The 27799-nt window shown below is 41.0% G+C and overlaps 1 protein-coding gene across 1 annotated transcript in view; it reads right to left on the bottom strand.

Annotated features, from left to right (window-relative positions):
- SH3BGRL2 (SH3 domain binding glutamate rich protein like 2) overlaps positions 1 to 17430 on the bottom strand; it is a 62713-nt gene extending 45283 nt beyond the window's left edge. Inside the window, exon 1 of the mRNA XM_063098482.1 lies at positions 17367 to 17430. Within this exon, the coding sequence (XP_062954552.1) occupies positions 17367 to 17411 (45 nt within the window). The 5' untranslated portion in view covers positions 17412 to 17430. The remainder of the gene's footprint in view (positions 1 to 17366) is intronic.
- Positions 17431 to 27799: the final 10369 nt, after the last annotated feature.

Genomic DNA, 27799 nt, shown 5'->3' with positions numbered 1-27799 from the left:
GTTTCTAAATGGGGATAATCAGATGACTGAAAAACTAAAGCCACAGAATCAGACTAAAGGACATTAACATACCCTTCTAAAAATCACTCCCATCCCCAAAATAACCACTGGATCCCCCCTCCTTAATCCTAGGTCCATTCTCCTCTGCTTGGAGGTTTCCCAGACATTCATTCATCCTGAAAATACTTACTGGGTACCAGGCCTAAGATGTGTCAGGAACCCTGAGAGATCTCAGAAGCCACTCTGACTTGATGCTCCACCTGCACCACACGTAGTCCATCTTATTTCCCTACTGTGCACCTGAAATCCAGTCTGGTCACAGCCTCTCAAAAAGTCTCCATGGCAAAGGACCAGTTTGTTGTTCTTGTTTTAATATTCCGATCTGTCAAAAACTGACACTTTAAAAAAATAAGAAAATGAATTTCTAGAAAAATGAAATAACAAAGACACACAAAATAGAAGCCTAAAGTTTTCATTATCATAGTTGATAAACATAAAATTATTCTGTAAAGTTGCTACGAAGTTTCTAAAGGATTACCCTTGAGTAACCTGGCTCCAGACACACTTCTGGGTCTTCACTTGAATGGTTATTCTCAACTAAAATCAGCTCTATACTGTCCACACTTCCTACTCAAATTCTATTTATTCTTTAAGGTTCAAACCTAAATCCACACTGTGCTCAACTATGTCTACCCAGCAGTTCTCAAGTGGGGGGGGTTTGTCCCCCGAGGGACATGTGGCGATGTCTGGGGACATTTTTGGCTGTTACAACTGGGCGGGGGGGGGGCACTGCTGGCACCTAGTGGGTAGAAGCTAGGAATGCTGGTAATCATCCTACAATGCACAGGACAGCCTCCCACAACAAAGAATTATCTAGCCCAAATTGTCAATAGTCAAGGTTGAAAAACCCTGATTTATGCTAAATACTGTCTTCCCAGATCATCATATTCACAATCTCCCATTGTATCCACAGCCACCATGAACCTAGCATTTAATGATATACATACAGCCTGGCACTGTTTAATAATAGATGCGTGTGTCTGCGCCTCCTTCCCCAACTTAACCATGAACTGCTCTGGAAGATGCACACAATGTCCACATCATATCTGAATCTTCAACGGGTCTCAGCAGGGTGGCCTCAAAAGAGCTGCTGGTCATGTACCTGGCAGCTGATTTATCTCCTTCCCCACCTGCTTGATGCAATGTAAGTGGCTCTAACTAGTTTCTCCATCAACATGTGTATTAACAACTACTTTTAGTCTGGATTTTTTAAAAAACACTTATTATTCAGTGATGTAAAGCTATAATAAAAAGTAGCAGAAACATGGAATGAAAGATGTAGGTGGGTGGATTTTACTGTTTTTACATTTCCTGTCAAGATTACATGTTTACTTCATAAAGAAAAAAGCCAGCCAAGCATAAAATACAAATTTATGATGCCACTACTTTACAAGACTCTCTCTGAAAATTATATACAACTCTTTACACATGTGCTTCCTGTTAATTAGAGGATGCTTTGTAGAAGAGCTGCTCCAGCAAAACATGCTGTAATAGTCAAAATCCTCTGCAGTAAGGAGGAAATCCTGCTGAGGATAGTATTTTCCATAGACAAGAATTACAGAACTTCAGCCAAAGGCTGTACCTGCATCAATGTCCGGAGATGCTGTAGCACAGTGTGTTTTGGAATATGTTGTTCCCATTTCTGTATCAGTCAATCCTCAATTGTATGAAAAATGATCCTAAGAGTTGATCTAAAAACTAATTCTATTTACATCTGAAAAATAATTTGGGGGACAATAGATTATTTTCCTAATTATATTTTATATACTATATAATTATATAATTGGTTCACATATTTGGTTCACATTTCCATAGTAGGCATAAACTGATACACCTAAGACAAAGTCTGCATGCTCTTACCTGCATTCTAGGGACCCGCCTCCTGTCTTGGGTTGGCCACATCATCAGTTTTCTCCTCCCTCTTTGGGCTACTTAGCAATGCTAGTGTACTTTGTCTGCTGACAATCCCAACTACCTATCTTCAGCTGGACACTCACTGCTATCTCCATCCTAAACAGCTGCCACTGGGAGCTTTTATATCTTTCTCAAATCTCGACAGGCGCTCACCCTTCCCACAGGTGACCCTAATTCCTGCATTCCAGGTAAGATAACATCCAACTTGAATAATGTCTCCAAATTCGGGTCTTGCCACCTCAAATTTCTCTATATCTTAAGCTAGATAACTCTCCATTCCATCTTGTCTCAAAAGAAAAAATAGAGAAATTAACAAAGGAGGATTATAGAGAGAAAACACATAAGAGACACCTGGAAAAAAAAAATCTCTGAAAAAGATCAAAAAAGTTCACCTAACAAGTGTTGCCCAAAAAGCCTCTAATTTGATACAGTGCACAATCTAATGGGAGTTGGGGGGGTGGCTTGCCAACAAGTACCTTTGACATGAATCTGGCGTAACAGAGGCATGCCTATAGGGCTAGGGCAGCCAGAAGGCAGGCGCTCTGTGGGGAAGGTGCATAGGGGCAGGGAGTGGGGTGGGGGCTGCAAACCCACAGTGACGTGTAAGCAAGGAATAAAAGCACAGCCTCAGAGATGTAAAAAAGAAGGAACACAAAAAGAACAGCTCTGAGGAGGATGAGAAGAGAAAGTCTACAGGTATTACAACAGGAGGAAGAAAGAAGTGACAATGGAAGGCAAAAAAGGAGTTGCAACACGGGGGACAGAGTTAGAAGCAAATAAGCTTCTTTCTTCTGGAATTGGAGATTCAAGTTCTCTGTATACTTGAATCTCACCCCCTTTAAACACAAATTATTCTATTTTATTTTAAACTATTTTTAGTTTAGAAAGCTTTCTAAAATGCACACATTCCCGCATTGTTAAGCAGAGCATATCAAGCCAAAATATGCCAAACCTGATTTAATCTGTTCTGGACTAGAATCATCATGATCCATTTTTGTACTTTGATGTGGTGCACTGATATTCTCAGAGTCCATTTACATGTAAAAGTCTGCTGTTTTATTCTATACCAAAAAGCGTCCAAAACCGTGCTTCTGGAATTCTTCAGTATTGCCATCAGAAGGCAGCTGTCACTTTTCAGAAGATCCTCCTGTGACTCCCTCACTTGGGCTTCGAAGACTGTGGGTGAGGAGGCCCTGATGGGCAGTCACCTGCCCCACAGCATGTAAAAGGAATAGCCAATTGCCTCTCAGAGGTCTTTCTGCTTCCTCCCAGATCTCCAGCTTCATTCCACATGAGAGTTCTAGAATTCTGATATCTAGATAAAAGTAATACTATAATAAAATTATCTTTAATAACATAGGTTTTTATATTGCCACTTATTTAAGAAAAAGTAAAATAAACCATGTCCCTCACAGCCTTCATGTTTTCCAAAGCAGACTTCTATCTACATACTCTATTCTGTTCCTCTCTGGTATGGTCATAAACTTCCCATTAGCTTTATATTTTTAATGTGGAAGCTACAGAAACAATATTTCATTTACATTCATTCAATAAACTATTATATGCCAAGTTCTCTAAGAGGAAATTTGGGGGAATAAAAAGATAAACAGAGCGGTCCCTGGACCTCAAAGAACTTAGAACTCGAACAACCAAGAAGGGTGGAATGTACTGAGGTCACGAGAGAGCACGGCTGTGCCATGGAGGGGTGTGGAAGAAGAGTCTGCCTGGTTCAGAGAGGAAAGGAGGGAGAGAGGGGAAGGCACAGGCTTCATGCAGAAATGGCATTGGCACTGGGCTCTGAGGAAATGAGGAGAATCTGACTAGTCGCAATGTAGGGTAAGCACAGTCAAAGCAAACAAAATGGCACGAGAAAAGGCATAGGAAGCAGCGGTGGGGGAGGGGGTGTGGAGAAAAAAGAAGCCTGGTGCATTTATACATAGTCAAAAGAATAGTGAGAGAAAATGCTGCACAGGTAGGTCTGAATGAGATCACAAGAGCCCAAAACGCCAAGCCTAAAAGTTAGGCCTTAAAGCTGTAAGCTCTGAAGGGCCAGTAAGGTTTGTCTAGGCTTTCTGAACCTAACTAATGCACAGACTTAATCTTGTTAACAGGATGATGGGTTTTTTTCCCTTTAACGGAAAAGGAATTCAAAAGGTTAATTATTAATCACATCATCCCTGTTAATTACTTCCTAGACCCAAGCTCACCACTGAAACATCGCTGTGAAATTAACTATAGAGCTCCCATTTGTCTTGTTCTCAACTCTACAGGAAACACATGCAAATGGAAAAAAGGTCCCACCAAGTCTGAAACAAAGGCCAGCACGACATTCACATCAAATTCACTTCTCTGACAAAAAAGAAAAGGGAAGGTGACATCTGTTCCAGTTCACAAGCTCATACAAAATATTCTGGAAAAAAATCTTTTAATTTTCCATCGGAGGCTTTTAAGTGAAATTCTCTAGAATCTTAAAAACAGGCACCTTTCCAATTTGAGAGTTGTTATTTTTCTGTCTGGCTCTGAATATGACTTTCTTTGCCCTCATCCAAATAAATATACCTGACATGTCACTTACCAACAGGATAGGTAATTTTAGGACTATATTCCATATGACCTTGTGTTGTCCTGTTTTCTGTGTTCTTCTTTTCTCCTCAATTAGATTATTAGTTGTTTGGGGGGAAGGATCACACCATATACTCATTCTGTATTCTGAATAGCTTGAACACTGTGCAACAGAAGGTACTCATAAATACACAGGAACTGAATAACTCAATTTCTAAAACACATACACCCTAAAGACTCAATTCTGTGTCATTCGTATTGGTTTGTGTGTGGAATGGATGAAAAATTTGAAATTCAGAGCTAGAAGAGATATTTTTAAAAAATAATCAAAACCAATTCTTAAAAAATAACATTAACATTATTAGTCATTAGGGAGATGCAAATCAAAACCACACTGAGATACCACTACACACCCACTAAATCTTCAGATATCTCAAGAGTGGGAAATCTAGGTTATTTTCTGTGTAAGAAAGATATCTTCCAGCATTGAAAACATTTGCTCAAAAATTTTCAAAACACTGTGTTAACAAAAAACGAATGGGTTTCAGACTCTGCAACCAGATAGTGACTTCTAGCCTACATGAACTTTAGTAAACGTCAGTTTGGGGTCTTGTTAAGGCTATGTTCCATCTAACTCACAACTATGGAACAATTTTTTTTTCCTTAATTAAATCTTAATAGCTCACTTAAAGTTGAAAAAAATCACAAAAGACCAGAGAATTATTGCCAAATTAAATTTAAATGACACTCATAATAATAATAATGGCTGCTATTTTGTTAAGCTCCAGCAACTTTACAAATAGGGATTCTGAGACCCAGAGAAATGAAATGACTTGCTAAACCACCTGCCCATTTGGGTACCAGAGCCATAATTCAAATCCAGGTCTTTCTGCTCCTGAAGTCCACATTCTTTCCCTGCACCTGTCGCCTCATTTGTATCACACAAATTTCTTTTACCTACTGAGCTTATGAGGCTCTCGCAGTGAATTACATGTAAAGAATCTGATCTCAGAAAGAGCAATGGTTGACAATAAACAAAGCACAAAGATCCTGAAACAATTAAACAGGACAGACGAAGTGTGTGAACAGCAGCTTCACTGACCACTCCTGCGGGTCCCCTGCCTTCCCCTCTGCCTTCCCTTGCACATTGACTGCATCTTTCCCTTTAAAAATGGAGGCTTCCTACACTACCCAGGCCGTCTCTTCCCTCCCCTCCAACCACCAGCAGCCTCAACTCTGGCCTCCTTTCTTGCTACTGCTAAGCTAATTTCTGGAATCCTGCTCACAGAGCCAACTGTGTAGCTCTCTTGATCCTGTTCAAGATGCCAATTGTAAAGCTAGGTGACCACACTAGTTGTCAGGCTCTTTTATCTGCTGGTAGTCCTGCACCAACTGGGCCAACGGTTGAGCTAGGGCTGGGTCTGGAGCTCTGGACTCCTCAAGCGCATTCACAGACTGGGTCACAAACCCTTCACACGCCAGGCTGGGTCACCAGACCCCACACACGCAGGTCGTTGACCTAGGTAACCAGCCACAAGGTCCTTGGAAGCTGCAGGTCTGGAAAAACATGGCCGCGCAGGGCGGGCACCCAAGGCAGTAAAACACCAGCCAAAGCGGTGCTGTTCAGGAGCACTCACTCCACCCACACAATGTTTACCCAACCACCCTGAACTGGCTCCAAGGCAAGGGGAGCCTGACCAAATCATTCCACCTTCCCAACACCTCCACTTCCCACTCCCTGCCTTGCACTCAACTCCCACTGCAGGCTGCAATATACCAACACAGTCCTTCCACCCAAAGGAAACTTTTTTGCAGAACAGAAAACAGATTATAATCAGTCCATGGAAAACTCTTCTCCCAGGAACCCAGAGTCTACGATGGAAAGGATGAGGGCACACACCTCCACCACCACTATTTGTCCCAGAAGATCTCAGTTGCCCAAAACATCACAATATTCTAAATATCTCTGCCCTTGATCCCAGTTCTGGGTTCCAGCCATCCCAGACAACCTTCCTTCTCGCATATTACCCTATTGCCCTCCCAACCCATCCTGCTCCCTCCACTTCAACACATCAAGTCAGTTCTACTCAACTTACCACACACAGCCAGAGAATCACATTTGAGGCAAATTATACATTTAGTTTCAGGACATCCAACAAAACATTAAATAGTTCCTTCCGAGCACTGCTTATTCTCAGTTCCCTTTAACCTGTGATTCCTTCCTCTGGCTGATAGGAAGAGGATAGCATAGAACTGGGTATCTGGACCTTCTGGGTTCTACACAGGCAAGCTATTCCAAGTTTCAGTTTCCTACTCTAAGAGGCAGAGAAAGAGAATATGAATAGCTACCATACCAAGTTACTTTAAGGAATACAAACAACAAATGAAAGCTTCCTAGTACTTCCTGCCCATGGTGTGAATGGAAGTTTATTATTATCATTATGAAATACTAGCTTTCCATTTCAAACCATACTCCTTTTAGTTTTTATCTCTCTGCAGAAGCAAAGCCCTTGCTTGCACAGGCCCAGAGGGCACTATGATTATAATTACCTGCTCAACAGCTGAGTGGGGACCCCTGGAGCTGCTCTTTAGGAGTCCTGACCCATTCTCTTTCTTTAGCTTGAGCTCATACAGTGTTATTTTAGCCTGCTTGCTGGATTAGTACGACCCAGGTTCTCACTGGTCTCTGGTCAGTGGTTCTTCTGATGGGCAATGTAAGGTAAGAAAAAAGCACTGGGAACAAAATCAAAAGGCAAGGGTTTGAATCTAGATTCCACCATCGAGCTGAGTGATCCTTGGCATGGTACTTAATCACCCTGTGAGTATAGCAAATCAGTTCATATGGCAACTTTAAGGATTAAATAACCTACAGGAAAAATCCTACCACATTGCTGGACACAGGTAAACAATAATTGTTCACCTGCCCTTTCAATGCTCCAAGGCTCAGCACAGTGAGCCCCCCTATTCCAGGTTGTCTTCTCTCTCTCCTGTCTCCATCATGTTTTTCAACTAAGCCCCCCTACCTCTTCTACCATCATCCACCTGCCCATCTGCCAGATCTGTTAAGTGCCCAACCTATGTTTCACAAGCATTCAAAATTTACAGTGTCATGGTCAGTATTCTGGAAAATACCACTCATCTTTGTTACACACAGAAACCCTGGCCCTTCTCTGTCAGTCCCCCCCTCCCCCAAGTTTGGAGTGAGAGACAAGGCAGAATGTTTGCAGAGGATATTACCCATAAACTCAACTTGATGTCTCATATTCCTCTACCCTGTTACTCACAGACTCAAAATATTCTGTATTTAGTTACATGAATCTGAAAGACAGGGTCCAAGTGCAGACTCTAAGATAGGGATGGCAAATATGTGACATAAATCCTGATTCTCGCTCCTCTGGTGCCAAAGCAGGCACCAACAATCAATCACACTGTTTTCCCGCTGATCCCAGACACAGCTCCAAAACCCCCTCCCAACTCTCCAGGCAGCCCTATCCATCAGAGTTGTCATGTGGGATGAAATGTATTCGCCAAGTTTGTGAAGCCTTAAATAAAGCCCAAACTCTAAAACCATGTACTATGTACAGCAAAGAATAGTGACCATTTGCATAGTATTAAGCACTTTGTAGGCAGTAAAGAAATATAATCTGAATGACTCATGTATAATATGCTGTGTACCTATTAAAATGTTCAAAAATTACAGTAGAACTCTAAATAGGATGTTTGGGAAATAATCTGTTCAAACTGTAATGTTCTTATTAATTCAAGTTTAAGTAGAAAACCCTTTACACTTAAGTTTACTAAAAACTCTCCTAAATTATACCAGCATGCATCTTTGGCTTAGTAAGTACTACAGACTTTACATACTTTTCTAGATAAAGATCTCACACAGTTCAAGGTCATGACTTTTTATTACTGTTATTGCTATTACTACTGATGATACAATAGGAATAACAGGTAATATGCACTGACACTCAATATGTACCTGGCTCTCTGCTAAATGTTTTATGTAGAATCATTCATTCAAGGCTCATAGCAATCTCATGTATAAGGTACCATTCCTATCTCACTTTTGCACATTAAGAGGTTACTTGCCTAAGGTCATGTCCTTCATCAGTGACAGAGCTAGGATGTGGACTCAGCTTTTGCTTTAACCATGATGCTACACTGCCCTCCAATGACAGATGTACCATAGATAAGACAGAAGTAGGTGTGTGGGTTGAACAAAAGTGACTCCAGAATTAAATAAATCAGCACATACTCAATCTAAACACCTATTTTGGCTAGTAAGTAGTTTATTATATATAGTATATAAAAGGAGAGTGCAACCCAAACTCCTGTCAATTGGATGTCCAGGCTTATGGAGGTGACCAATTCTCCCACTCGAAGGAACTGTACTGATGAATGTAATTATTAAAGCAGAGAACCAGCAAGCTTCAATCCACACAGGAATGTCATAAACGAAGAAGACCACACTCCCACTCCTTGTGCAACCCACAGAAGGAAAACAAACTCAGAAACTATGCTGGTTGCTGTTGCTTTGGATTTTGTTTTGCTTTGTTTTGTTTTTAATATTAGATTGATATGCAGCAATAGCTGCTGACTTTAACTGTATTTGCATTTACCAAATACCACTGAAATGACCTGTCAAGCAAGACAACTAATTGGGTCCCTTACTCTCAGCCCTCCACTCCCAAACCCACTAGATGCAAGATGACAAAAAGCCATTTCCAAGATTTGGGCAATCACCCAGTAGGAAATGGAAAACACATCCTGAAGTAGTTATAGCCCTCTGCCCTCAGTCACAGCCAGCATTCCACTTCTGCTTCAGGAGCTCTGAAACAGTGCTGGCAGAGGGCCCATGAAGATTCTGCAGCACAGCAGACACACCCTGCTGTATACCTTGCCCTGCTCTTCCACTCTCAGGGGTCAGTTCCAGGAAAGCCCCCTTTGGGGTTCTGCCAGATAGATACTGAGCCAGCCCAAAAGAGTCAGATCCCCTCAGGAATAAGATGCCAATGGTTATACAGGGAACTAGATCCAAGGGACCAACCAAATTGTTCCAGAGTCCCCCAGGAGCTACACCAGCCTAAAAGTACCTGTGTTTATAGGTAGGTGGGGCCCCATCTGGCTGCATGCTGGCACCCAAGTTCTGCTTTCCGTCCTACTGCAAAGCTGTCATGAGTCCAGAAGGGAAACATTCAATTAAGTGTTTTTCCTAGGTTGATTTTTTTTTTTTTTTTTTTTTTAGAGTTTGGAAAAAAGCAATCAAATATAAAAGAGATAACAATACTAACCCTTTAAATTACCACAGTCTAGTTCCTGAGTAGCCAGTGCTGGCAGATAAACTCAGATAAGCCTATTAAGAAAAAGAGACAGAAGGGAAGCTGCACTGATTTAAATTAGATTGCTAAATTGCTAGCTAGTACAGGCTTCCAATCTTGAATGCCTCCCCTCCTATCCCCATCTCTCCCAGTCACCCCTCCCCCCAAGTAGGCAATGGTACATACTAGTCACTGTTTAAAAAACACTAAACAGAAAGGTTCTATGACATGTTCTTAAACTACAACTAGAACAAAGACCCAAAAAAGACAATTGTACATAATCAGAAGTAGAATATTTTCCTCAAATGTTAACAATCATTTGCCATTTCACAGAAAAAGTAAATTTCTAATTTGGAAAGCTAAGGTCCTGCTTTGCATAATGGATAAATAGTATAATATAAAACTAATTACAGAAAAATAATGAACACAGGAATGTGATTTAAATCAGAACAACTTTAGTTTCTAATTAACTCTGCAACTAAAATAACACCTATTAATACAGTTTCTACTCAAAAATTGCTGAAGCCTATTCTGATTTTAGAGCTTGGTGGGTGACTTTTTAAAAACTGACATTTAGTGTTGAGTGAATATAGTTAATAATAGTATATTATACATTTCAAAGTTGCTGAGAATAAATTTCAAATGTTCCCACCACAATAAATAATACGTATTTGAGGTGATGGACATGTTAATTAGCTTGATTTAATTATTCTACATTGTATTCATAAATCATAACATCACTTCGTATCCCATAAATATACACAACTATAATTTGTCAATCTATAAAGTTTTTAATAAAATAAAATAAATGACTGCAACAAAATAGACATTTAGCATGCAAACTAATAATTTCTTGATCCCTTTTTAAAACCTGCATTTCAAAATAAAGTTTTTTTGTGTGACTGGTAAGGGGATCGCAACCCTTGGCTTGGTGTTGTCCGCACCGCGCTCAGCCAGTGAGCGCACCGGCCATCCCTGTATAGGATCCGAACCCGCGGCCTTGGCTCCCCCAGCGCCGCACTCTCCCAAGTGAGCCATGGGGTCAGCCCTCAAAATAAAGTATTTTAAACTTTCATATATAATGATCAGTAAGACATGCTAATTTTTATTTTAAGAAGTGAAACATCCACTATGAATCTAGATTTTTTTCTATTCTGTCATCCATTTCTAACTTGACAGAAAAAAACACAATTCATTTCACAACTTTTTATATATTAAACACAAAAAAGCTAAAGAAATATCCTTTAGAGTTAGTATCTCACACTGCTTCCTGCTGAACAGTTACTTTTCCCCCCCAACAATAGTTGTTTTCCTTTTCTGTTTTTGATTTTACAAAAGTAAAAAACAGAAAAAAAATAAGACTTACATAGTCTTACATTCCTGCAATCCCTGGAAACCACCTTGTTCTTCATATTATAAACATTTGTCAAAATTTAGTTTCCTCACATAAGTTGAAATGCTTATTTAAAGTGTCCAAAGCCAAATGGATAAAAAGCTCCTAATTTCATAAAGGAATCCATGCCCTTTGCTGTGGTTTGAATGTCCCTCCAAGCTCATGTTGGAACTTAACCCCCAATATGGTAATGGAAAGTAAAGACTTTAAGAGGTTATTGGATCTCAACAAGGACTATGCTCTCATGAATGGATTAATCCATTCATGGAGTAATGGGTTAATAGATTATCATAGGTGTGGACTGGTGGCTTTATAAGGAGAGCAAGTGAGCACATTAACAAGCATTCTTGCCATTCTCACCATGTGCGACCCTGAATTGCTAGTGGACTCTGTAGAGAGTTCCCACCAAGAAGAAGATACACACTCTGGACCTTGGACTTTACAGCCTTTGAAACTGTAAGAAATAAATTTCATTTCTTTATAAATTACTGACTTTTAGTTATTTAGTTATAAGCAACAGAAAATGAACTAATATATCCTTGATGATATTTATATTTACAAGTTTGTTATTGTAGAATGGAAAAATATTTCAAATTTGGGAAATATTAAAATGTACCAGAAAAACTAAAGTCAGGTCATCACTTGGGATATTGATAAATCTTCCTTTCTAGCAACAGACCTTAGACATAGACTACAATTCCATATACTCCAATATTCAGATACTGACTTTAAGATTCAAGAAATTTGCCCATAGTCTTTCCAATTAAAGGTAGAAAATTCCAAACTAGTCTTTTTATTTCAACCCTCATGTTGCATGCTGTTATGGGTTTAATTGCATCCCCCCAAAAGATGGTGAAGTCCTAACCCTTAGTACCTTTGAATGTGACATTATTTTGAAATAGGATGTTAAGATGAAGTTAACCCTCATCTTATGAGTAGAGCCCATTTGGGTGGGCTCTATCTCAATATGACTGTGTCCTTATGTAATGGAGAAATTTGGACACAGATACATACATGTATACAGAGACAGACACACAGGGAGAACAACATGTGAATGTGAAGGCAGAAATCATGGTGATACATTTACAAGCCAAGGAATGCCAAAGACTGCCAGCAAACCACCAGAAGCAGGAGAGAGGCATAAAACAGATTGTCCCTCACAGCCCTCAAGGAAGCAACCCTGCCTGCCAATACCTTGATTTCAGACTTCTAGCTTCCAGAACAGTGAGGTAAATTTCTGTTATTTAAGCCCCCCACCCCCCATTTTTGGTACTTTGTTAATAGCAGCCCTGGGAAACTAATACATATGCCTTCTCAGCCTGACCTTCCATTACAACCACGTCCTTGCCCTTGGGCCCCAACTTATCCCTGCTTCTCCTGATTACTCCTCGTATACTCCCACCTCTTCCCTAACCTTCCTCCACACTCTTCTGCCAATGCTCTTCAGCACTGTTTCTCATCAGGGGTACCACTGGCATTTTGGATGGGGCAGTATCCAAAATGTCAAGCATCCCTGATACTCTCATTTCCCCAGGCTGTGACAGAGCCTACAGGGGAGAACCTCTGATCTTGAATATCTACAGTCATCCACCTGCCAGGCTTTGACTCAGGGTCCCACCACCTACTGTATGATCTCAATCAGGTCAGTTCACTTCAGTCTCTTCATCTACAAAACAGGAATAAACAAACACCTTGTTGCATGGCAGTGAGGATCCGATGAGCTGAAGATCCTAGAGAGCCCCGGCATACCCTCACTAGCTCTTTAAGGTATTACAGTAATTTAGGAATTAATACCCAGTCTATTCTACATGATCACAACCTGACTTTAACTGCCTTGGAACTTTTTTCTGAGGCTTCCTTACATAGTGAAGCTCCACTGAATATATTCTGTGGGGATGCAACAGCTAAATGCAAAGCAGTAGGTATACATTTTACAACTGCAAAGAGCAAAGGACTCTGAACTTAGTTTCTATGTGTTCCCTTCCCATACCCACCCTCACTTGAAATCACTGTTGCAGCTCTGGATAAAATTCCATGTTTTCCAACTTTGTTTCCAATTTCTTTGTATCTTTTTCTCCCGGGTACTGTGGCTATCCAACATCCAAGGATATACTGCTGTCTGGCTCACTCCACCCTGCCCATGCAAACAATCCCAATGCAGCATCAGTCCTTCATTCTCCATGATGAAATGGTTTGCATCCCAAGTCTCTGAGCTGGAGAGAGATGGCACTGATTTGTGCCATGAGGGCAGAGTCCATGTCTGTTCTCCTGACCATCACATACACCTAGCATCTAACATTATCTAACACAGAGCTGGTTAAGTAGGTTTTCAATGATTGTTTGATGAACACATGAATCAATCGATGCATGAATGAGTGCATGGCTGAATGAATTCATGAATGAATGCATTCAGAAGTCAGGAATCTGGCTTCCAACTAAATCTCAGCCTGCACTGACCAGACATAAATGACCTCGGGGTAAGCCACTTAATCTCTGTACCAAAGCTTCCTTTTCTATAAAATTAGGTAGTTGGACTTCACTATAAATCTCTTTAGGTTACCCTTCAACTCTAACTGAGCCCAGGAATTTTAATGAGCAGTAAAATATTTTATTTTTTTGCGAAATTTTAGTCAAGGCAAGTAGGAAGATAAACGGCTCTTCTGAAATCACATATTAGGTATCCCCTCTGCCAGATAGCACATTTCCAGGCAGCAGACAGGCTGCAAAAACTGAAGACATCTCCGAGATGCTGAGCACTATGGAGTTTGTTATCATTGGCTTCTTTCAAAGACTTAAGAGTCACCTTGTCCTCGAAAGAGGTCCATGAGGACTTCTGCTGCCCATCCCCCAACCCACCCAAAGCCCCTCCCTTTCCAACCTGAGCAAGAAGGGCTCAGGAACTCTCTCAGGCTCCAAATCTAACTCAATTCCTCTTCCTGCCATCTGCCTAAGGCTCCCACATGCATATTTTATGATTTCTGGCACATTTCCTCCTTATCTGACATCCTGCAATGCATCCCTCTGCCGCCTATATTATTTCCATCTCTGGTAAGAATGTTCCTGAAAGAGGCACATGTCCTCAGACTGTACTTTATTACTGTTGGTCTTATCTTTCCCGTCTTATCTCCTCACCTGGTCTGTGAATTTCTTGAGGACAGAGACCGCACCCTCCATTCGCCTCTAGTTCCCCATAAGACCAAGGACAGAGCTGGCAAGCAGCAGACCCCCAGAAAGTATTTATTGAATGAATAAATTAATGAAATAATTGACCAATTTCAATGTCTTTAAATTAAAAAGTTACATTAACATATTTCCTAGACAAAGTTTCCAAGCCTTCCCCTTTCAGGTGTACATCCAGAATAAATTAAATTTTAAAATGACATTTCTATGAATACACTATTTTCTTAGAACTGAAATAAAATGTCCCTCCACAACAACATAAATGACAGCAACATTTACGCTGCGTAAGAAATCAGATTTTCAGGCATCCATAGCATAATAATGTGCCAGGCTTTTATTTCCTAATAAAAGCAGACTCCACCTGGAGCTGGGGAGAATAAAAGGGCAATCACCCGTTGGTGTTAGTTTTTTCAGCTGTTGAAGCTAGAGTGCTCAAGGGAATCAGAACAAGATAGGAAGATTTTCTCTAAATAGACTGTTTGTTTAAATCTATTGCTGATTGGAGCAGAACATCTTTTTGGAAATCCCTGGGACTTCCTTAGCTAAGTCTAATTCTAGTCACATTCCCTCCTTGTGGTTTAATAGACTTCAGCTAAAATCAAATTGACTTGGAAACCAAATTATTTGTTCTCCCATGCACTTGCTGGTCACGGTTGGGTACTGAATAAAATAGTGCCAACAGTCAACCCAACACTGCTGGAGGGAAAACATTATGGCTATGCCATCAAAGCTTAATATGACCTAATGTTTTATAGCCCCATTAGCCTCCCCAGCTCAAGAGCTGACTTAACCATCTTCAGTACTTCTTAGAAATTGTAACTTTTGCATATGAGCATAAAATTAACATTACCGAAGTATCAATATTAGGGAAAAAGTGTATATGGATATAGGAGATAACATTACAAATTGGGGAGACTCAATGAATGAGGATTGTCCAAGACCTGAAAATATCAAGTCTAAGAGCACACATTAAAATAGATAATTAGTGTTTATGGGCTGTAAGTATGTGGTAACTGAGTACGTCTTCCAGCTCAAATGAAACCATGTCAGAACACATGTTACCTGGCAGGGCAGAGAGGGGACCTGAGACATCACAGTAAAACACCCAATGAAAAGAATAAATTCACTTTGAGGCTAATAGGTATGCTGTTCAAATAAAAGATGCTGTTATAAGAATTCATCCACATTTACTCAACTGACAAAGTCAAAACGTTTTAAAACTAGAGTGCAATCTGAGCTATTCATCAAAATCCTTCATTTTACAGAAGAGAAGCTCAGGCAGAGATGGAGCACCTTATCCAAGCTTAAATTGCTGGTCAGTGCCCACACTAAAACTTACATCTCTTCATTTTAGCTCCATGTGCAAAACACAAAACATTAAACTTAAAAATTAAAAAGGCATACAGTAGGCAGGCAATAAATATTTGTTAGTGGAATTAAGGAAATAGAGATACGAGTTCCAGAAATGTTTTGATATACTAGCTACTTACTAATTATCTACACTTTGACTTACCCAAGGTAGCAAGAGCTTCATACTATAAAGCATCCCTTCTGTAATCATTAAAATGTTATTGGAACAATTACTGAAGCATCCAAGTTGGTGTAACCAAAAGCTTTGTAGCATTCTTTTAAAGGAGTACGTTTGAATAAATCTATCCATGAAACAGTACTTGTTTCCAAACACATGAAGTGTAGATTCTATGGGAAAATCTATAAAAGGCAGGGATGACTAAGCAACCCAAATAACTAGAAACACCAAAAACTGTCAGGAGTCTGAGAAACAGAACATGCCTGCACATAAAGATAAGTTGAAGTTTCCCATCTATTGTTCCTAGTGCAATCGGGGGTCTTTGTACTAAAATGTTGGTTTCTTTTTAGATAAAAAGTTGTGGTGTATAAGAATTTTCAAACAATATTTTATTCCATTACTCCACCCCACCCACGTAAGGAACAAATCTGGGCCAAACTTTAAGCAATCAGTATTACACTTTTTGATGTTTTTGATCGTATGTATCGTCAAGGAGCCTCTTAAATCTACAGTTTAACTCTTAGCTAAGGGAACAAAGTCTCAATAATCATGTAAAACACATGTGCTACCTATCTTAATGGGCTGCCAACTGTACTGCTGAGTATTTCCTTAAAGTCTGACATCTCTGGCTATTTAACTTCTCTTCTTCCTATAGAAGAAAATCCTCCTTTAAAAAGTCAAGAACATCCACCAAGCAGAACAGCTAAAAATAATTAAACAAAGAGACTGACTTAATTACAGATTCCCAAAATAACATTTACCACAGCATTACCTGGGTAAAGAAAACGCACGCGCCTGCCCACACCCCCTCACCCCCCCACACACACACATTTGTGGCACCCTAGGAAAAAAAGTGACATTGAAAACAAACACCCCTGTCACAACAGAACAAACCTGGTTTGCCGTTCTCTTTGCCCAGATATAAAACTAAAGAAATGTAGTTGGTGGCGGGGAAGGGAGGGTGGAGATCAATTCACCCTTAAACTTGTTTCACTCAGGAGCTGGGTTAGCAAACCAAAGCGGCTAGAATAGCTCGTATCAAACATAAAACCAGGCTTAACGTCCCCAATCGGGAAGAACAAAACTAAGAGAAGGGGACTTCCGAAGCTCTGTAATGACCCCTTCCCCAAATTCCCGAGGCACACAACAGTAGCTGGGGGCATCCCCCGGACTCCATTTTCCCGCCGCGCAGAGTGGGCATGTGGGTGAGCCCGGGGTCTCCCACCCACCTTTCCTCTCCACCCTTTTCACTGTTGTCTAAGTGTGATGGGTCACCTGCCGGGCGCCGGCTCCCGCGGGCGGACCGCTGCGCGCCAGGACGCGCAAGGGCGAGCACCGCGCGCCTCCCGCAGGACCCGAGCCCTGAGCCCGCGACCCCGGCCCGCCGCCGGCCCCCCGCCGCGCTCACCGCCACGAAGCCCGAGGAAGAGGCGATGAACACGCGGATGACCATCCTGTCGCTGCGCCCGGGACCGACCCTTTGCCCCAAGGACTCCAGGCTGGCGCGGACGCAGAGGCTGAACTCGGTTAAAGCCCCCGCCGCTGCCAGGCAGACGGCTGCCGTCGGGGAAGATCGTCGGGATCTGGGTCCCTCTCGCCGGGTCCGCAGATAAAAGCCCAGAGCCGCCCGGCCGCGGGCTGAGGGGGGAGGAGTGGCGGGAGGAGGGAGCCGGCTGCAGGGCGTGATGGGAATTGTAGTTTCCGTCTCTCGCTGGAGCTGGTGCACTGAGCTCCTCCCAGCCCCCGCCTTACTGCGCGTTGGTCCGGAACGGGCGCAGGTAGCTGGAGAGGAACGGTGGCGCGGGGGAGGCTGTGAGTTGTGGTGGCGAGGAAGCCGGCGAGACAGGAAAAAAGCAAACTAGGCAAAACGGCTTGGTTCAAAGTCCAGGCTTAGTTTCGTATTGCGGTTTATTGGTTTGGAGCCACCCCACCCAGAAACATCAACAGTCACGATCGTTCCGCCGAGATCCATCGTCTTAGGGCCGCCTGCACCCCAGACAAGCCCCAGCGACCTGCAGCCGGCGAGATGGGCGGGCCGGGTTCTCACGGGGGGGTGGTGATGGGTGGGGTTTTTCCAGCCGCTCTGGAGATTGCAGAAAGGTGATTCTTTTAGGTAAATAAGAGGTTTCTTTTTTTTCTGTAGACGCTGAAAATTAGAAACCCAGATGAGAGCACAACCGATATTTTATTTTTATTCGCAAGTAATTGTAGTAGAAAAAATAAATGCCAAGCGAAATTAGAATCCTATCAAGATTGGGAATCAGGACCCTACCCGCCCCACCCCCTACTCTACACAATGGTTTTGCTTCTGTGCATCTAATATTTACAGTTGAGCCAAATCTGTGCCTTTTTCAAAACTGCTGCACATTCCAGCGCAGTCTCCCAGGAGGACGCTGTTAAATAAAAAGCTTTTATGTAGTGAGCAGTAGTTTAGGAATAGGTCTTCAGCAGTGTTTTCTGTTTCACAAAAGCTCAAGCCTCTCAGAGTTTCGTGGAAATGAACCAGTTTTCCCTGCAGTGCAGTATTTACTTTCTTCCTTTCAGCAGGGGAGTTTAGCAGAGTTCTAGGAACGATGTTAATTAAGAGTTCTAGAAAGAAAGAAATTAGATGATGATGTCTCTGGCACTTAGGTAAATTTCCTGAGCAAATACTAATCATTTTGGAGTTTTTTGTTTGTTTTTTGTTTTTGTTTTTGAGAGCAATTTCTAATATTTCAAGTTTACAACCTTTACTATTGCTTATCTTAAACAACTCATTTCTGTAGTATTTCTTTTTTAATTTAGTGCAATAACAGAAGATACAATCATGTTGGGACTTTATTTCTTCTAAGTGTTTAAAATTTTTAAATATGAGTTTTGCTGTAATTATTCTCTCTGTACATGTACTTTAATTTTGCTACCATAAATTGGAAATGAATGTTTATAAAATATGTAATAATTTTTTGAGGTAGAAACCATATTCCTGTATAAATGCAAGTCTTTATGACAGTCAACATTTTCTTCAGTTTGTAATTATTCAGCTCTAAGAATATAGTTAAACTCAAAAAATTGGAACTAAGAGCCTATTCTGTGAAAGGTACCAGAATGAATAAAAGTTAAGTCATCTCCTCAGTCAGCAGAGCACCTATTCTCTGTGAAAGAAAAAGACAGGTGCAGAAATAGAGACAGAACAAGACACTGTGCCAATAGAGTGTTGTGCATAAAGGAAAGAGAGGGGAAAGCTGGCCTTTTATAGAAGGGACTTTAAAGATGAGTTGAGTTTCTACTGGCAGATAGGTAGGATGCAGAGTGAGAATATTCAGAATGTGTGAGAACAGCAAGGAATTGGTTTTACTTCAGAAAGGGATATGAGGAGACTAGTAGGAAACAATGCTGAAAAAGTAGGTTTGAATGAATGCAACAAGGGACTCTGACTGGGTTGTTTGCCCAGCTCCTCATGATTTTCTAGGATATGTTCCTCTGCTCTGATCCTAGAGATGGTAGGGGTTCCCAAAACCTGCTTTATACAAGACCCAACCCCTGGCCACAGCTGATTGGTGTAGGGGTGAGGAACTGAGCCAAGCAAAACCAGGCAAAACTCCACCGTAAGGATTTGGAATTAGGACTGAGAAAGCGAGAGAGTTTGAATTTGTTAAATGAAGGCTCAGAGCTTTCCAAAGCCATGTTCCAACACGAGAACCAGAGAAACTGAAGAAACTAGTCAGTAGAAAGAGAACAACAAAGTAGGTTTGTGGAGATAACAGAGAAGAGTTTCAGAGAGAGTCCTGACAATGCTTTAGTCTAAAGGTCTTCAAACCACCACCTGTGTGTCAATCCAGCTGGCTGGCTGTTTTGTAAATAAAGTTTTATTGGAATACATTCCTCATTGTATTGTCTGTGGAAGAGTGACAGAGACCATATGGCCTGCAAAGCCTCATACATTACATCTGGCCCTTTACAGAAAAAAGTTTACCAATCTCTGTTTATGGTTCAACGTGTTCCTATATCCCTGCTCTTGAGGTCTGTGTAGTATCCCTGTGTCTACATCATAAATTCCTCATCTTGCACAAGCCACCTCAAATGGGTTTTTTGTGGAACTAAAAGTGCCCTGAGAAATTTGTCTTTAATTGAAAGCTTTCTGAGGAACAGAAGGATATGATCAGAACTATACTTCAAAAAGATTACTCTGATAATAGCACTATTTTTTCTACCCTGGATGAAAAGTTCATCTCTACAGTTTATGCAGGACCAAGTGTGTTGGCAGTCCTGGAACTCAGCAAGGCCAGAAAGGAGTTGAGATCCAGAGTTCGTAAAGTAAACAAAGTGGGAGACTGACTGAGAGCAGAAAGCAATCTGGGTTCTAAACTAGAGGTCCAAAATCAACACCAGGGTATCATACTAGAGAGTAGATTAGATGCCAATCTGACAAAGAAAGTCTACAGATAGACCAGGCAGCTGAAACGTTAAGACAGGCCTCAGAAACTTGAGCAGGTCACTAGGCTTGAGGGAAGTTGCTCCTGTATTGCCTAGGACTTGATCCCCTCTACAAGTCGTGCTAGACCATCTGGCTAGAGGGTTTAAAAGCAGGGGTTCTTGATCATTTTTTGTGGGGGTATAGGGGGGTTCTGAGGACCCTTTTGTAGGCTGGTAAAGTCTATGAACCTTTCTCAAAATAATGTTTCTAAATATAGAAAATAAAAGATCAGATTTCAAAGGAAACTATATTGCAAAATAGTTATCAAAATGTTAAACATTTTGATATGGTAATATATATGTTTATTTATTAATGCATTAAATATCAAGATCTAGTGATGCGTCAAATAACTATTATGATTTTGAAGTTCTAATGGGAAAATTGGGAAATAATGAAAATACCTATGATTTCCATTGGTAACAAAGTCACCAGTGTTGCTGCTATTACACTGGTTTGTTGCCTACATTCATAAATGAAGGAATTGGTAAATTTTGGTTAGAATTTATTGAAAATATAGGGGTTTTTTTTCCTCATTCACGATCATGAACCACCTAAATTCTATCCACAGGTCGTTTAGGCTGGGGGTGGGGAGAGGTCCAAGAACCCCGGGTTAAGAAATCATGGTGTCTGACTGCATTCAAATCTACAGAAGCCTATGATTTTGTCTAAGAGGAAAGTTCAGAAAGAGAGACAAGAAGGAGCCATGAAGAGTCCCTTGAAAAACTCCTACATTTAAGAATTAGAAAAAGAACAAGGAATTAAAAAGAATGGATGAGTCTGGAGAAAATTATGTGAAGTGAAATAAGCCAGACAAAGAAACAGAAATACCGCATGTCCTCACTCATAACTGGCTGCTAGGAAGGGAGGAAGGGAGGAAAGGAGGGAGGGAAGAAGGAAGGAATGAAGGAAAGAAAGAAAGAAAAGACCACAACAATACGTTGAACTTTCAGAAGGAGAGAACAAACCTAAGGATACTAGAGATGTGGCTGGGGTAGGGTGGGGGTTGGGAAGTGATAGGTCTGGCAAAGGGCATAAAGAAATATCACAATTTGTAAGAATTAATATGCTAATAATGAATTTAAAACTTTTTTTTAAAAAAAGAGTGGAGGAGCAGTCAGAACAGTACAAACCTAAAAGAAGATAGTATCATAGAACCCAAGAGATTAAGATTCAGAAAGCAGAGAATATCTAAGAATGTTAGTCTGGAAGTCAAGAAAGATTATAATGAAAATAGGGGCTTTGAGTTTGTGAATTAGAAAGACTGAGTTTAAATTCCAGCTCTGCCTCTTAAGACCTTGGGCAAATTTCATCACCTCTCTAAGCCTCAATTTTTGTGTCTATAAAATGAGTATAAAAATAGTAGTTTCCACTTATCCCTGGTTTTGCTTTTGTGGGTTCAGTTACTGCAGTCAGTGGCGGTCAGAAAATAGGTGAGTACAGTACAATAAGACATTCTGAGAGAGAGAGAGAGAGAGAGAAACCTCATTCACATAACTTTTATTATAGTATATTATTATAATTGTTCTATTTTATTATTAGTTATTGTTGTTAATCTCTTACTGTGCTGTTTTAGTCCGTTTTGTTTTGCTGCAACAGAATACCTGAAACTGGGTAATTTATAAAGGAAAGAGGTTTATTTGGCTTACGATTCTGGGACAGCTGCATCTGGCACGGGCCTTAGGCTGCTTCTACTCATGGCGGAAAGTGGCAGGCAGCCGATGGGTACAAGCAGATCACATGGCGAGAGGAAGCAAGAGAGAGAGAGAAGGTGCCAGGGTCTTTTTAAGCATCGAGCTCTGGCGGGAACTAATAGAGCAAGAACTCACTCATTAATCCCCTCTCCCCCAGGGACAGCATTAATCCATTCATGAGGGATCCGCCCCCATGACTCAGTCAGTTTCCGACACTGACACATTGGGGATCAAATTTCCACATGAGTTTTGGAGGGGACAACACATCTAAACTCCATCATGTGCCTAATCTATAAATTAAACTATCATAGGCATGTATGAATAGGAAAAAACATAGTACATAGAGGCTTCAGTATCCATGGTTTCAGGTATCCACTGAGAGTCTTGGAATGTATCCTCCATGTGTAAGGGGGGACTACTGTAATGATATTCACTCAAGATTGTAATAAGGATTAAGGATTAATTATGTTTAGGATATTATCTAAATTATGCCTTATATTTTCTTCAACCCACAGCCTTTCTAAAGAGAACTCCCAGTCTACCTGGTCACAGATATTTGAACGAGATCTGTGTGCTTTCCCCAGCATGACCTTTTGCATCTTGAAAGTAATTTAGGACATATGTGACCGGGCTTGAAAATACATGGTGGTTCATCAAATTCCTTTTTCGGGAATTTATAGTTGGAAAATCTCCAGACCAAGGCATTTAGCAGCAGGAGTATGAAGACAGAGGCCATGGAGATGGGGTGGGGTTGGGATGGGAAGCGCTGAGCAGATTAGGGTGATGAGGGAACCAAAATGATGAGTAAGAAGAGGAAGCCAGTGGTGGCAAGAGGAGAATGGAGCCGCTATGTAGTGAGGAGCAGGGACACTAACAAGGAGGCCGATGGCTGTCTTACTTGTAGTCAAGGGCACAGTTCCTGCCCTTGAGTTGGTGTTTCATAACCCCTCTCTTTTATCTGGAGCTAGTTCAAGTGGGTCTCTTTTCCTAGTATCTGTAAAATCCTGACCAGAATACCCATGTAAAAGGTGGCTAGTAAACCATGCTCTGTAGGAGTCAGGCAAGCAACATAAATGAGGGAAGTAAGAAAGGTCCTGGTGCACATACTCGTATATTCACTCTAGGAGGTGCAGAGATACTGTGAGGATCGTAGCAAGCTGGACAGCATGTCTCATTCGGATTTTTGTCTTTTGTCTAAAATATTTTGATTTTTCAAAGTTGTCTTGGTTTTTAAAATTTGAACACACTAAGTCAAAATGATCTGTAGTCCTGTACAGCTCTATGGTTCTCCAGGTTTCTCTCTCCAGCGCAAAGCAATGAGTCTGGGGTTTGGCACCCAATAAATCCCCAAGAAGCACTAGCTATTATTATAGTGATGGTTTATTATGACTGCTGACCTTCGTGAGAGCACTTCCAGTAGAGGAGTGGAAGCAGAAGCCAGATTGCGGTGGCTTGAGGACTGACAGCCGATGAGCTAGGAGAGGCAAGGACATAGACATAGTCTCTCCTATTTGGAAGTTGAGGAGTGATGGGAGAGTAAGGGAGCAAGGGCAGAAGCTATAAGGAGAATCAAGCATGAATATCCATTATTAAGGTTTATCTACAGATTTAAAAAAGAGGTTTTTATAGACAATTGGAAGTCTAAACTGTCAAGATTTTATTTTTAGACTGGAATTGAATCTGATTGATAATTCTGTTCTATTAGGGCTACCCTGTTCTTAACAGCTCTTAAACCAATACTGTCTAGCTCCCCATTGGTTTAACTTTTTAGAGAGCTTTACAGTCACCACACCATGCCTGTCACAGTCTCTGCCCTGCTCCAAGCAATTGCTCCTTCAAAAACAGTTGGCGTTTTAGGCTGTTAGTGGGGTGATAGATTTGTGAGAGAGGAGGTTATGAGCCAAAGGGCAGCGGTAGGTCAGAGAAGTTAAAGAATGGACTTTGGCACCAGACCTGGATTATTGTCATAGCTGTATGACCTTCCTTGTTGTTGGGGGGCTTAATGGAGATGATATATGTAAAGTACTTTTTCACACAGTGTCTGACATAGTTAGGACTCAGTAAGTATTAGCTATTATTAATCATGCAAAACAAATTCAGAATGGCCTGCATTTGCATAAAGTATATAAATCCTATAATTATTTGTTTCATGTCTGTGATTTTCACTTTCTAAATAACAATGATCTGGTCTGTATAAGCCTCTTTGTACAGTGTCAGTTCAGTTAAAGTATGTAACAAAACCTTTTGGATGTTAATGCAGTTTAGATGCCTTACTTAAGATAAAAGGAATATTAGTAAAATTAAGCAGCACTAAAGTCAAATAATGAAGCTTGAATTTCATAAGAAGAGAATTCATCCAGTGCTTTATGTTACTTCCATCAGCCTGATTCTGTCTGTTATTGATCAAATAAAATCTGGATTAACAGAACCATACTAACAGATTCCTGAATTAGATGGAATGTTTAGCACTCATGTTTAGAAAATGGAGACAAAATATAAAGTATGGAATTAGACTTGAAACCAACATTCAGGACATATTCTTGAATCAGTTTACATTCAACCCAACCAATAGGGTTCTCTATCCGCTCAGAGAGGAAAAAAACAAAAACAAAAACCCTTTCATTTCCCAATGCCTTATTTCCACTGGAAAACCCAGCAAACTGTGAAAAAGGTATGAGATGAAAGGGAAGTGAATGGCACAAGCCACCATCTTGGAACTATAAAAAGGAGACTTTGAGATTTGCTGGTAGAGTAACCACTGCAAGAACTAAAACTCTTGTATGCAGTTCATTTCTTGAAGCTATATTCATTCAGTATGTGCCAGATGCTGTGCTAGATGCTGGAGATTCAGCAGTAAATCAAACACAATCCCTACCTTCATGGAGATTATGATCTAATTAGGGAAGAAGGAAATTGAACATGTTGTTTCAAGCATGTTAAGTGCTTAAAGGAAAAGACTGGATATTAATTTTTGTGTTTTTTTACGGTTTTTTTTTTTTAATCTTATAGGATTCTCTTAGACAACTTTTTTTAAAAAAATATTTTGATTACGTGTATATATATATGAATATATTCCAAGATTGCATTTCAGGTCAGGAGATGACATTACTACAACAAAATAAAGATTCAAATTTGATTACTGTAGATAGTCTCCAGCATCACTCTCTCCCACAAATCAACCAATTTACAACTATACAAAAGCAATGACAGCCAAGCTGGGGCCACTAGAACCCAGGGGAAGAGAAGGACAGACCTATGGAGAGCATGATGGCAGGAGAAGCCACAATGAGAGAAAGAAAGAACCCCTCCGACTATTTTGAGCCCTGGCCGCTTCCAGGCTGGAGCTGCTGAGCCCATGGAGCAAGAGCTGGCAAAAGCCGCAGCTGTGCCCTTCAGATGAAGTTGCTTGGAGGAAGCAGGGGAGAAGAGGGTCTTGGTGGCCTCTAGGCCAGCAAGACCACTAATAGGGTTCCTGTGAACCAAATAGGAGCAAGGAGCCACAACAACTGAAAAAAAGCAGCCACTCAGAGGCCAGTGAGTCATCACAAGAGACCAGAGCACAGCCTGTTCCATGAGAAGTGTTTATAGCACAGGCAGTGGGGGAAATGGGACCACTGGGAGAACACTGGGGCACAGCAAGAACAGCTGATCTGCCCCTCAATCATTGCAGGACCACTCAGAGGACACTGGTCAGGAATACAGAATTGCATGGAGTGCAGTTTGATGAAAAGACTCAGGCCCAGACCAGAGTTTCTACACAACCCAGGTGCAACAGTTCTCTTGAGAGCTGAAAATACCTATAAAGTCAACCATTAAAACCTGAGCTGTACAAAAACCTTCCCTAGGGAAGCAGCAGCAAAGCAGCAATTTAGCTCAACCACAGAGCTCAGGTGCTGGTCCCCACAGAAAGTTACCCCATTTTAGAAGTAAACAAAGGACAACAAATTAGTTCCAGCACAGAGTTTAAGTGGTGGGAACAGCATGCATACAACATGGAACTGAAAGGAAAAGCAAAGTACCCACAACCAGAGACAAAATTTAATAGTAACTAGTAAAGGTCTCATTTCACCAAAGAACACCTATAACACCCAGAAGGACTGGAAGACCCCTGGGCTACCAAGCCAGGAAGGGAGGAGGGCCGGGGGCCTCAGCAATGCCCCATCCAGCTCCTGAAACACACAACCAGTCCTGAGGGGGGGCCTCAGCCCTCAGCCATGCCCCCCTGACACCCACAAATGGCCCAGTAATGACCACTAAGCCACTGCAGGAAGCACCCTGGGCTCTCCTGAGCCAGGGCAGTTGGCAGCCAAGAGCTTCGGCCATGACTCCCGACACCTGCAACCAGCCCAGCAATGACCACTGAGCCACAGTATGAAGGGCCCAGGTTCCCGAGCTGGGGTGGTGGGGGACAAGGGCTTTTGCCACACACCCCTGACATCAGCACCCAGCCCAGCAATGACTGAGCCACTGCTGGAAGCCCCCAGTCTCCCCTGTGGGCATGAGGGGGGTGCCACAGGCCTCAATCCCACCCTTCCTCCTTCCTCCTTCTTCCATCCCATTCCCTTCCTCTTTCCCCCTCTTCCTCCCTACTGCTCTGCAACGACATCATAGAATGTAAAAAATAATAATGTTAATAATAAATAAATAAATAAATAAATAAAACAAAGTCGATTGTTGCTTAAATAGTTCTAGGCAAATACAAGTTAAAGGAATTTCCAATACTATAAATTTTGGTTATTAGTTCACTACTTTGTAAATGAGTAGAATGTTACAATAAATATGACATTTGTGTTTAGGTTATTGTTGAATTCACAAACTATTTTGATTCCTCATAAATACATTGTTAATGAGTTTTCAAAATTCATTATAATTTCTCATTATGCTAGGTATAAAGGCCATTTAGGATAATTGCAACAGAGGAAGTATAAGAAAATGTTTATATATAGATACAATTAGAGAAAATGGAAAAGTCAGGTTAAACAAACAAAGTGTTATTATTTTAACAGTTATCTTTATTATTGCTTTTCCTGTGATTTCGAAAGGTCTACTGAATGGAAATTAGGAACATTTGCTTTTAGTGCTTTTCAATATCTTAAGCCATAAACATTTTGAAAAGAACAAGGTCTTTACCTTTAAATTCCTCGGCTTTTTCCTAAAAGTAAAATCAAAGGAATGAGAAAACAAAGATTGCCTTAACATTAGGTTACCACTTCTTTTCCTGAGTTCTTTGTGTTCATCTCTATCTAGTTCCTTTAGAGGCAACTTAAATTGCAGATATCTCTCTGGTCTACACTGCAGTGAGAGAGTCTTTGGGCTTAAATGGTATTTTTCAAAGGGAAAGCATTTTTGTATTAAGTGCAATTCCATTTAACACTGATGTCAGGGAGCAGGACTTCCCCATGAATGCAATCACTGTACTCAGAAGCCCTGATCTGACCCAGATATCACTAGATTTATGGCAAAATGAAGCACTCAGTAATGGAATTTTGTTCTTCCCATGTTAATTGCTCCTTGGTTGTAAATCAGACATACTTGAAAAGTTCATTAAATTATTCTTGCCCCCAAAACAATGTAATGAATGAAATGCCTTATTTTACTTTAACTACAATTTATGTTGCCTAGAACACACAGCTTTTTAAGAGCCCATTGTGCTCAGTTCAATTTATTTGTTGAACACCTGCTCTCTACCAGTAACTT

The sequence above is a fragment of the Cynocephalus volans genome, chromosome 5 (assembly GCF_027409185.1).
Source record: "Cynocephalus volans isolate mCynVol1 chromosome 5, mCynVol1.pri, whole genome shotgun sequence".
In the NCBI taxonomy this organism is placed as follows: domain Eukaryota; kingdom Metazoa; phylum Chordata; class Mammalia; order Dermoptera; family Cynocephalidae; genus Cynocephalus; species Cynocephalus volans.
Note: the sequence above shows the minus strand (reverse complement) of the source record. Positions and strands in the feature narration are given on the sequence as shown.